Source organism: Canis aureus, chromosome 13 (genome assembly GCF_053574225.1).
Source record: "Canis aureus isolate CA01 chromosome 13, VMU_Caureus_v.1.0, whole genome shotgun sequence".
Lineage (NCBI taxonomy): Eukaryota > Metazoa > Chordata > Mammalia > Carnivora > Canidae > Canis > Canis aureus.
The window spans coordinates 64,853,660-64,866,584 of NC_135623.1; the positions used below are offsets into that span (position 1 = coordinate 64,853,660).

General features: G+C 33.8%; 1 protein-coding gene across 4 annotated transcripts in view; it reads right to left on the bottom strand.

Moving 5' to 3' along the window:
• The window catches only part of FSTL5 (follistatin like 5), a 682,404-nt gene that overhangs the window by 167,596 nt on the left and 501,883 nt on the right, over nucleotides 1–12,925 (bottom strand). For all 4 annotated transcript variants that reach the window (XM_077846542.1, XM_077846541.1, XM_077846540.1 and 1 more), the window contains exon 8: nucleotides 62–182. In XM_077846542.1, coding sequence (XP_077702668.1) covers nucleotides 62–182 — 121 coding nt within the window. The remainder of the gene's footprint in view (nucleotides 1–61; nucleotides 183–12,925) is intronic.

Consider the following 12,925-nt stretch of genomic DNA (forward strand, 5'->3'; position numbering starts at 1 on the left):
ACTGTGATATTCTTTGAATATATAGTGAAGCATAAAGCAATGATAACATCATATTTCTTACCATTTACTTGGAAGATGTGAGTCTGAAAGACTTGTTCATAGCCATCTGCATAGCAGGTGTAATTGCCCATGTGAGTTGTGGTAACCTTAGTAATATACAAGGACCCATCATCTCCAAAGTCCTATAGAAATAAATTCAAATAAAATAAAACAAAATGAGATCTTTGTATTTAAAATGTATTTTAATAATCCACTTTTTAAAAAACATATTCAGAAGCAAAGTAAATAGACTAAAATAGTGTTTTTAAATTATCAAAATGATAATTGTTAGTCTTATAGAGTTGGATGGACTATAATTACCATTTTCTCAAGACATGTTTTGATTAAAAAGTGTAATTTCACTCATATATACAGCTTTTTTAGTATTTATTTGAATTATATGAGTTTATATAAACTAATTCAATTTCCATGTATTTTTTTCTAATTTAGTTTACAGCAGTCTCCCCTCATCCACAGTTTTGTTTTTCCCAGTTTCAGTTAACTAGAGTCAACCGCAGTCTGGAAATTAATAAACGTTCTCCTGATGTGTCATCACTAGCTCAGTAGTAGTCTTACCCTGAGTCATAATGTCTACCTTATTCACTTTGCTTCATCTCATCATATAGGCATTATAATCTCACATCATTACAAGAAGTATCATGATTATAGTAAATAAGGTATTTTGAGAAAAACCACATTCACAGAGCCTTTATCATAGTATATTGTTATAATTTTTCTATTTTTATTGTTAACCTTTTACTATGCCTAATTTATAAATGAAACTTTATCATAGGAATGTATATATAGGGAAAAACACAGAATACATATAAGGTTTTATACCATATACAGTTTCCGACATCACCTGCAGCTCTTGGAACATAACTCCAAATATAAGAAGGGATGGCTGTACCTTTTTAGTTAATAAAGCTGTAAAATGACTTTTTTCTTATTTTTAGCTAAAACAAATAGCTCTTAGTTATACCCTTGAAACTGATAATTGTCCAATAATTTTATATCATTTAATTATATATTCACCCAGAGAAAAATGATGAAAGCAGTATGAAGTCAGAGGTAAAATTTATATCTATATTGATAGAATACAATTTTTTAAAGCCCAGAAACAATCAATATATTAGAACAAAACAACGATACTATTTCAAATATATGAAGACAAATGTATGACTATTTTGGAAAAAAGAAAGAAAACAAATCTCACACTGTTTGTCAAAATCAAATCTAAGAAGGACCTCTGGAAGAGCCGAGTAAAGACTAGAAAATCTTCTCTTCCATAAAGGCAATGAATACACTGCAGCAATTGTCAGAATCAACTTTTCAGAAATCTGGAAATAGATAAAAAGGACTTGCACCAATCTACAGAGCATTTACTCCAAAAAATAGTTGAATCTCTGTAAGAACAAAGAGATTTGTGGCATCCCTCTTTTCACAGCTGCATGGACGCCTTGAACCACCAGCTTTGTAATGCGGCCAGCTGTGAAAACCATCATCCCAGCACACACTGGAGGGAGAAGAGTAGGCTTCGAGCAACTCCAAGGTCCCATCCTCGAAGAAATGTCAGCATTTGACCCATCTAGCAGCCCCCTGAAAACTTCCATTTTTGTGATGTCCTTACATTTGAGCAAGACTTTGAGCTCAGTTTGTGTAAACAGCTATCAATCCCGAAGGCCTTTATTGAAAAGAAACAACAGCCAATTGCTTAATGTTACAGCTTCTTATGATGGCGCTACTGAAGGGAGATAACAGTAGGTACACCAAACCAAACCAAACCAACCAACAAACAAAAACATAAAAGGAAAAGTGAGAATGGGATGTCAATAAGGGGATATGAAAAAAATCTGCATATTTCTGGGAATCTGGAGGTCATAAAAATGTGCAAGATTGTGCGCATACCCAAAAGAGGTGTACTTTTTTTTTTTTTTTTTTTTTTACATTTTAGTTTTAGGATGAGAATCCCTAATCTCTAATTGGCTTTGAGGCCCCACACATTCAGAAACTGAAGGCTAAGGCAAATTTGCTACTGCCTGTGGGAGCATTGAGGACATAACACAAAACAGAAATAGAGCACTTTGGCAAGTCTGGAAGACTTATTGATTCAACACATTTAATTAAATACCTGTTCAATCATTAGCTCATCACTAAGCTGAGCAAAGATTTCAGTGACTAAATATAGTAAACTAAAGAAAAATAGATAAATTACACTTCATCAGAATTAAAAACTTGTACTTCCCAAAGAATACAATCAAAACAATTAAAAGATCTCCAACAGAATGGGAGAAAATATTGCAAATCATTTATCTTATGTGGGCTTGTATCTAGAATATATCCAATGAAAACGAGCAAATAATTTGAATAGATATTTATTAAAAAAAAAGAATTTTTAATGGGTAATAGGCACAAACAGGGATAATCAGCATCATTAGTCATTAGGGAAAGGCAAATAAAAGCCACTATGAAATACCACTTCACACCTACTAGAATGGCTAAAAAATAAAAAAAGACAGTAACAATTATTGAAGAAGATGTGGGAAAATTGGAACCTTCAAACATTGCTGATGAGAATATTGAATGGAGTACCTATTTGGAATAACAGTTTTGGCAGTTCCTCAAAAGTTAAACAGAGTCTTGTATGTCTAACAATTTGATTCCTAGGCATATACCACCCCCCAAAAAAAAAATCTATACATAAACTGTACATGAATGTTCATAGTAGCTTTACTCATATAAACCAAAAAAGTGAAAACAACTCATATACCTATCAATTAATGAATGGATAAAACAAAGTCATATATAATTAAATATTATTTGTCAATACAAAAGAATAAGGTACTAATATATACTGTAGAATGAATGAATCTTGCAAACATTATGTTAAATCAAATAAACCAAGCTCAAAAAGGCACTAGTTGCATGAGTTTATTTATAGGAAATATCAATGGCAATTCCATAGAAATAAAAAATAGATTAATGGTTACTAGGAGCTGAGGGGATGAGATGATAGGAAATGAGTGCTAACAGGTTTGGAGTCCTTTTGAAGTGATGAAAATATTCTAAACTCTGATAGCCATTGTGGCTGCACAATTTTCAGAATAAACTAAGAACCTCTCAACTAGACATTTTTTAAAGTGGTTAATTTTATGAAGACTGTACTTCAATAAAGCTGTTACTGAAAATAAGTTATATATGGAATATTTAGATATCAAATATATATACATATTAAAATAAAACCACATATCACTTTGGCCAACCGAATCTTTATTTAGTATAAAAATTTAGAAATCAAGAAAGAATGACCAAAATACGCTTAAATAAAGAATAGACACTCTGCATTACAAAACATTGTAAGCATTAGAGAAATAAAATGAACCAGAGGTTATATATGCAAAATATTAAAAAAAACAAAGCATTTTAATCCTTATTTAAATAGTAGTTATTATATGTCAGATACTGCTCTAAGTAATTCATAAATATTGATGGATTTGATCTGTATAACAAAGCTATAAATCTACTAAAGAGAATCTAATAAATTCCTCTCACGTTAAAGCAGGGGATACTAAGATGGTGAGTAATCTTCTTAGTTTTTCTTGGCCCCTAATTAGTAGAAGGAGGATTTGAAACCAGGTAGGCTTACTCGAGGCTGTGCTTTAAACCCCTCTACTTATGCTACCTTTCTTGTCAATCACGGATTCAGTAAGAATAAGGACAGGAAAAGAGAAGAAAGAAGTCAAAATAAAATGCCTGAAACAAAGAAAGTCAATCACACTGGTTAGTCTGGAGAAAAGAAGCTAGAAATATAGTGAGAGCACATGAGGAAAAGGAAGAAGGAAAGCTGATAGGCCGGAGGCTTACGTCAAGAAAAGACAGCAGCACTTAAAATAAGTGAACATCCGTGTCTCTTTCCTTTCTCAGCAGCAGTAAATGAGGATGACTATACGGATGCTGTTGCACCCACTCTTTTCAAGATGTAATTGGCAAATTTTCAACATCTTTTACTACAAATACTATTAAAAGGTTTTATATGTACGCGGTAACCATTGAAGAATTGTTTGGTGGGGAGCCTGAGTGGTTCAGTCAGTTAGAAGGTCGACTCTTGATGTCAGCTGAGGTCATAATCTCAGGGTCTTGAGATCATGTCCAGCATGGGGCTCTGTGTTGAGTGGGGAGTCTGCTTAAGATTCTCTCTCTCCCTGTCCCTCTCCCTCTACCCCTCCTCCTGCTTGTGTGCTCTTTCTCTCTAAAATAAATAAATGATCTTAAAAAAATTAACTATTTATTGTCTAACTTTTAACTTTGGAGTTTACTATTTTTCATGCTCATTCCCCCAATTTTTAATGAATTCTTTATCTTTTAATTTTGTGTAGACGATTTGGTCTGAAGATTTTTTCATTCCTCTCATCAACTTTATGATCAAAAGGCTTTATCATTCTGATTTCATATAAATATTTCCCAACATTTCTTTCTCATTTCCTTACACTTACAAAATTATATATTAATCATTTAACATTTACGTTTTATTTTTTAAAGAAGTGAGCATTCATCTTTACTTTTTTTTTTTCTAAACTATAACTAATTGTGTCAACCGCATTTGGTCAGAAAACCCCATCGCCATTTTTTTTATCTTTGAATCTTTAAAATATAGTACCTAGTGACTTACCAATATTCATGTAGCAGTGCTCAAAAAACATAACTAGTATATTTCAGACTTTACCTATATTCATACCATGTGCATTTCTTTTAAAAATAGCTTCCTTCTGATACTCATACAGATTGATTGCAATCAAGAAAATTACTCTGAAGCTATTGAACCTGGGCCTGAAAATAAGGAAAGTGCACTCTCAGTCAAGGGAGCAGGAGACAGAAGAAATGAGACAGAAAGAGGGAGTGAGAGGAGGAGAGAAGAGTAAGAATGAAAATAAGGAGGAGGGGGGGCAGGACAGAGAAGAAAGGGGGAGGATAAAGAGAAGGAATGGCAGGAAAGAAACATACTGTATGCTCTGGCCATCAAATCATTTAGCTGAAGAATGATATTTCTTTAATAACTGTCAAATAAAATTCTTCAACATCATATAAGATTAATCGTACCACATTTCTACAGCTGCCAGGGTGAGCTTTCATAACACTAGAGGGAAAGTCTCATGATCTGCACAACAGGAGAGGATTTAGACCTTGAGCCCCAATAGGAGAGTCGCTGTGTGATACACATGTGTGGTAAAACTCCCTGCATCACTCCAGGCCACCACTTAAAACACTGCTCATGCTTAGAGCACTCGGGCTAGAAAATGGAAATGCCACATATAAAGACTGAAGCTGTGATTCTGGTTAGCACTACAGCAGACAGTTGACATGCAACAAGATAAAATGTGGAACAGCCAAACTTCTGTAAAAATCAATAAAGGAAAAAAATCAATAATTATTAGAGTTACAAAATATTTTGCAGAAGATTATGATCCAAACATAATGACCAATAACCTAAGAACCCAGTGTGCATAAGGTAGACAAAGGCATGGGGGCTAGCACACACAGGAAAGATTCATGGAAAGCAGAACAAATCTTGGAGACCAAAATAGAACAGAAATGAATTCCTTTACTGGACAAGAATAATTGGACGTAATTGTAAAAACCCAAAGCATATATGCTGTTTGTAATTATTTTTCTATTCATGCATACCAACCTATAAATAGGTCTTGTAAAGTATATTTTCAAAAACTCCTCTTTTAAATCTCCATGAAATCTGAAATAAGCAACTTTTCCATGTGTTGTTCTACATAGCTACCTAGGAAAGTATGACTCTTCCCTGTCTACTATAATCAGGATTCCTTCACCTAATGATATGAAAATTATCTGAGAATATAACCTTGAAAATGTTTATTTAAAGGCTCTTATCACTATTGTGTTATTCTGTGTTATTCTGCAACATGAACTTGCTTTAACTTGGAATATTTTCTAAATTAGCATATGTGTGACCCTTTCTAGTCTATGTGTGTTTATGTGTTTTTCCTCTTTCTTTTAAATGGAAGCAAAATCTTCCAGTCTCAATTTCTTCCAATATATAACTTTATAATCTTCAGACAGCTTTTCTGTATAAACAAGACTTTAATATTCTCTCTTCACTTTGAGTAAGGCATGGATCTTTTCACTACACTAAAATTAAACCAAATAAATATTTATTGAGCACCTCAACATGTCAAGTACTATGCTAAATAATTCATATAAATTATCAAATTTCATCCTTTAGACAATCTTTTTCAAATGCACTACTGTTTGTCCCATTTTATATATAAGAAACCTGAAATATGCTGATGTTCAGGCTGGGGTCACTGACTCCTATGGTCTGAATGTTTGCGTTCCCTTCCCAATTCAGGTATTGAAATCCTAATGCCCAATATGGTACAATGAGATTAGGCCTTTGAGAGGTGATTACATCATGAGAGTGGAACCTGCATGAATGGGATTAGTGGTCTTTTAAAATAGACCCAACATAGATCCCTCATGCTTTCCACCATGTCAAGATACAGGGAGAAGCCACTGGCTATGAACCAGGAAGAGGCCTCTCACCAGAATTAATATGGTAGTGCCTTGATCTTTGATTTATAAGTTCCAGAAATAAATTTCTGTTATTTATGCTCTCCATTTTGTATGGCACCCCAATGGACTAAGACACCACCAAAGTGAGAGGTCTAAGATGACCATCCAAACCATCAGACTGCAGGATTGAACTACTCTCATTACTATGCAATTCTTAACACATCTTCCTCTTTCCAGATTCTCCATTATTTTAGCCAAACCTCAAAATTACCTTTGAGGTTTTTTTTAATATGTATTCTGAGAATATATATAAGTATATGCACCATATATATGTATACAGATATATCAATCCTACTCTACCTCCATCCTGACTCAACCCTTCTAATCTTTGAATCTTTCTTTTTCTCAGCATTTTTCTCACCTTCAATAGATTAAATCAAATGTGCAATTTTGATACTCAGCCATGGTTGAGAATTATGGCCTTAAAATAACAATCTTTGAATTCAGGGAAAAAAATCTTGCACTTATTCTGGACCTCCATTGCACCTTTATAATCTTGCTGCCAATAGACACCCCATGAATATTTCTTCAGTGATTAAATCTTTATGAGATTCTACACAATTAAAAAGTTGCCTCAAGGCACTGATGTCTAGAAAGTCAATAGGAAGAAACTTGAAAACGTTTATTTTGTTGAGTTGATTGTTTATATTCTTTTCAAAGCAGTAAAAAAACAGAACTGTGGTAAAAAGAAAATTTGAAGGACATTCCTAAAATTTCAAAAACTTTTATGGCTACAATTGTCTATAATCAATTGTGTAAAAGTAAAATTTTTTTTTTAATTTTTTTTTTTGTAAAAGTAAAATTTAAAGCATTTAACAACCCATAAATGACAAGCATCGATCATCCTGAATATTCAGGGAAGCACACATCAGATATGATTATGGCAGAGCATAACAACTAAAATTCAGGCCTGTATTTAACCATGAACATTTGCTCCGATCTGAAAGAAAATCACATCCATTAAAAAATGATAAATTTGAAATTTAAAACTTAACTTTCCTTTTTCAATTATGTTCTCCATAGTTCTAAATTGCATAGTACCAATGTTACCATACTTCAAATGATATTTTCTATGTAATATCCATTGCTTTAACATATACTCACATTACAGTAATTTGTAATGTTGATTATGCTAGTGTGCTTTTACTTTGTAATCTTGTGCAAGCTATTTTCCTAGCTTTATATGTGTACGAAATATATTTTCATAAAATAGCAATAAAAGTAATTTAGGCAAACATCTACATATTGAAATTGACTAAGTACTATTATTTTATGATATTATTTTATGATGTTATTTTTTATGATGTATGTGGAACTACAGAAGATTTTCACTAGCCTATTAGATACTTAATGTATATAAAATACAATATGACTTAATGTATATAAAATTCAAACATGCAAAACCAATTATATTTTAGATATGTATATATTATATACATTTATGGTAAAAAAAAATTTACAAAACCAGCAAAGAACTACTTAGCATATAACTCATGGAAAGAATTGTATTAACAAGAAAAAGAAGAAGACTGTAATAGGGATGAGCCTATAAGGGCCTTCAAATTTGTTGTTAATGTTATCCTTTTTAAGTAGTTATTGAGCCTATAAATTACAAGTCCATTATTTTACCTTAAATTGTATACACCCTTGGGTATGTGTAATATTGAAATATAAAATAACCAATTCAACAAAAAATTCTACTAGACCTTAAATCATGTACTTGAATATATATTGCTTCCCCTAGTACACATAAAATGTTCCAAGTGTCTTTCTTATTTATTCTAAATAGACTAGAATTTTACTTATTAAAATTTTAATGGGGAAAAAATAGACATTTAGATGCTATACTATATTCTGGCATGTTCTGAAAGAGAACTAATCTTTCTTTTGGTTTCGTCAAAAATATTAATAACATAATACCCAAAGGTACCTGGAATCCTGGTCCCCCTGTTAAAATTAGTGAATTAATACAGTAGATTAGAGAGTTCTGGCTCCATCTTAGAATAGAAAAATGGAAAGGGTGTCACATCTATACAAACAATAAGAAGTTAGGCAATCTACAAAATCACACTGTGTTCTTGAACCCATCAGAGTACTGACTTCGAAGGCAACTGACTAGGGTAAAATTTGATTACATTTGAGTGACCCTCAAAAAAGAAACAATGCACAGGCAATCACCCACCTATACCACAACACTAGAAGAAATCAAGGCTGCCATACAAATAGGTGTTTTAAGAAAAAATGAAGTGATTTTTTTAATGGATTGCTAAAACCTGAACATACACAGTTGTAAGTATAGACCCCTGGGAGCACACACACCTGTGCCTTCTTCTCCATGGACCTCGCTGTTTGCTCATGAAAAAGACTGGGAGCAGTGGAGATCAGGGAAAGCATCCCTCAAAGTGAAGTTCTGATGTTGTGTAACATATTGTAGTTCTACTGCTGAGGAAAAAAAATCAACGATTCTTGCCTGGAGTCTTTTCCCAGTGGAATGAAGTTTTAACCTTCTGAAGAAAGGCAGCAAATCCTGTTACTTTCAGTGGGTGAAAACATCCTGAGTTTGGGAAAAGGAGAAAGGCAAGAAATCCTTCTACTTTTAGAAAATTAAAGATCCCTTGCCACTGGTGGCAGGCAGGATCACTGAGAAACTTCTGCTCAAAAAACTCAGAGGCACATGAACAGCCTAAGGCTAAGGCTGAATAATAATAATAATAATAATAATAAAAATACAGAATCCTTTCTTGCTCCTCAGCACCTCAGTTCCAAGAACCAGGAAACAAACAAGAACAGAATACCACTAATGGAGGGACATGGAGAATGCAGAGACAGCTTCTCTGAAGCACAAGCTTACAGGGAAAATCTAAAGCTGAGGATGGACTAAAAGCAATCAAGAATTTTCTCAGATAACCAATCTAGCTCCCACCCTAACCAAAAGTGGCCACCAGAGGAACTTGAAGGTGATGGTGCATTGAGGGTAATCATAGCAACCAACAAAATGGAAACATGGCTCAACTCCTCAATAAAGGCCTAGCACAAAAAGAGTCATACCTATTTCCAGGCATAAATACTATTTACCTTGGTTTCTACCACCCCACATAGAATATGTGGATTTCAGCTACAAATTATGAGACACACAAAATTGAGAAGAAAAATAATCTGCTGTTGAGAGACAAAACAATCAATAGAACTAACCTCAAATATAAATCTATTGTTAGGAAAATCAGATAGGGGATAAAATAACTATGATGAACATGTCACAGGCTCTACTGGAAAAATCTGAAGACATGAATAGATGGGTAATTTCAGCAGAGAAATAGAAGCAATAAGAATGTGTCAAAGGACATGCTGGGAATAAATTTAAAAACACACATAGTAACAGAGATGAAGAGTGCTTTTGGCAGGCTCATCAGTATGCCTGACACATCGAAAGAAAGACTCAGTGAACTTGAATATAGGTCAGTAGACATTACTCAAATGGAAACACACATAGGAAAATAGTGAAACAGAGAGAGAGAGAGAGAGAACTGAGCATCCAAGAGCTGTAGGCCAATATCAGTCTAAAATATGTGTAATTGGAATCCTAGAAGGAAAAAAAAAGAGGGACAATGGAGAGAAAAATGCTTGCAAATGAATAGTCAGGAATTTTCTAGAAATAACAAATTAAAAAAAAAAAAAAACAACCAAATAACAAATATATTCATACTGCTGAAGACCAAAGATAAGGAGAAATGTTAAAGGCTGTCAGGAAAAAAAAAACATATATAATCATCTTTAAGAAAAGTCTCTCGGATTTTTGAGACCAGGTATAACCAGAGTAAAGGTATCAACATGTTTGGAAAAGCATTATGCATAATGTAGAGGGGTGAATGATCTAATAAAGAGGTTAAGAAAATCAGAGGAGTGAGGGAATCATATCAATTTTCCAACATAAAATGAGAGAAGTTCTCTTTGCCTGACCAAGGAAAGTTGGACCATTCAGTCATCTATAACATTGTAAATATCAATCAAGCAATCAATTATATGGCCATCTATAAATCAAAAATACATACAATCTTAAAATAAAGTGATCAATTCTGAGGCTATTTAAATTATAAAACTAATCATCTCTTGGTATTTGTACCTAAATAATATTCATTTCTAATCATTTCTTTTTAATAGCACCCACTTCTTATTTTCAATGTAATTTTGATAATTATCTTCTCCATATCTGCTTGGGTTGATTATAATATTCAGTTAAATTATGTTTAATATTAATTGATAAATATTTTAAATTTCTTGGATTAAATCAGCAAATAATATTATGCAAAAAATCCACTTAGCATTATTTCCATGAATCATCAGTCTTGAATCAGAAGAGCTCAGGGAACCAGAAGAAAGCAAGCACTTGATCCAAAACCTAATCAACAGGCAGAAACCACACAGGAATATGAGCATGGAAATTTCAATTAGAAATTACTGTTAACAGTGAATTAGAGCAATGGGTAATTGTCTACTAAGAATAAAGGGTACTCTAAACAATGTAGGAATAACAGATATAGGAGCAATCATTACCCCAAGAGGTGAGATAGTTAAGCCTGGGGAAGAGACTCCTCCTCTCCTGCATTGTTGATGCCCATAACTCTTTGTAGAGGACAATGTCTATGGCTCATTAGAGGGTAGAAAAATTCACTAAGGCTACAAAGCTTCTACAGGAGAAAATGTTCATAGGTGGCACCCTGTTGGAACATCCCACTGAACAGCCACTATGGTGTTGCTGGAGAAATCTGCCCACAGGGACTACCATAAGCTGTTATAAATCACGACTTTTAGAGCCAAGGGACTAAGCCAGGGGTTACGTGAAGCCTCGGCACTAAGAAAGTTGCACACAGTGCAGGAGTCTGCCAAGAAATACACACCAGAACTTGGAAGAGAAACCTTCCTACTCGAGTGTTCTAGTACTCCCTACTAACAAACCATGCCATCTGCCATAGCGGAACTGTTTACACATATATTATTGCAGAACTGTCATTTAAGGGTTATTAGAGAGGAGAGACAATGCATCAATAACTAGTACATCAATTTTCAGTATCTCTCAAGAAAAACGCCAAACTAAGAAAGCAAATGGTTAGCTGTCTGGTCTACTGCAAGCCACATGTTTTGCACTACATACACTTTCTGTCCTAATCGTTCACCAATAAGGGGGAAAAAACAGGTAACATACGGAGAATAAATTCAAAAGTATCCCAGAGCTGGTGACATCGTTATTTGCGATTTATGAAAACTACTCAAGATGTAGATTTGTGGCTTATGCATTTGTCTGTATCATTTTTAAAAATATTTTGATAAAGACTCTTAAATTAAACATCCATGTTGCAAAGTTTAATTTCTGATTATTACTGCCTGAACATAGCACTCCACAGAAACCATGTACTTAGCCCTATTGACACTTCTTTCTCTCTGTTGTAATTTCCTATTCAATTGCAATGCTCAGAATTGAAAATAATTTTATTTTCAGCCCCTCAATAAAGGTTTGTTGAAAAAGAATTGAAGAATGAGTTTATTTTGGAAGTAAAGACTTGTCAGTCATTCAAAACAGGTATTTTTACATGACTTCTTGGATGTTTCCCATTTTTCCTGTAAGTCAAGATAATTCTTTATATATCAAGAAGCTGCTGTCAACACATTATTTCATGGTAAAAACCAACTGACCCCCATTTCATTCACTAAGTACTTGCCCTTCAATGAAATTTACTAGTTGGCAACCTTGTCTTTGCCCTTCAATGGAAAATCATTCCACATCTTAGAAGGTAGGTCTTTTCAACAGTGTTTGTTAACCTAAGAATCCCCTTTGTGGTAGACTAATTTCATAGATGGTCTCAATTAACTGCTATTTTGAAACAATGCCATTTGCTTTATAACTTTCTAGTCCTCTCCTCTTTGATCTTGAGTTTTGTTGCATTAGTTACTCTGGCTAAAGGAATGTTGGCAAATGTGATGCAAGCAGAGACTGGAAGGAAGGAAAGTGCATCTCTGCTTGCCTTATTTCCTGCTGTGTCCTGCTCTCTTTTGGATCCTTGGCATCAACAAGAGGATAAACTGAGATTAGCCTGCTAGAAAGTGAGAGACCACATGGAGCAGAGCTAAATTATCCCAACCGAGGCTATTGAAGACAAGGCGGTTCATAGCTTACACACAAGTTATTGCATTAGGAGTGAGAAAATTAATCAAGGCCAGTGTAGTTCAATCTAGGTCAGCAGGACCTCCAAGCTGACCCAAAATCTTGCAAGAAATAATGAATGGTTGTGAT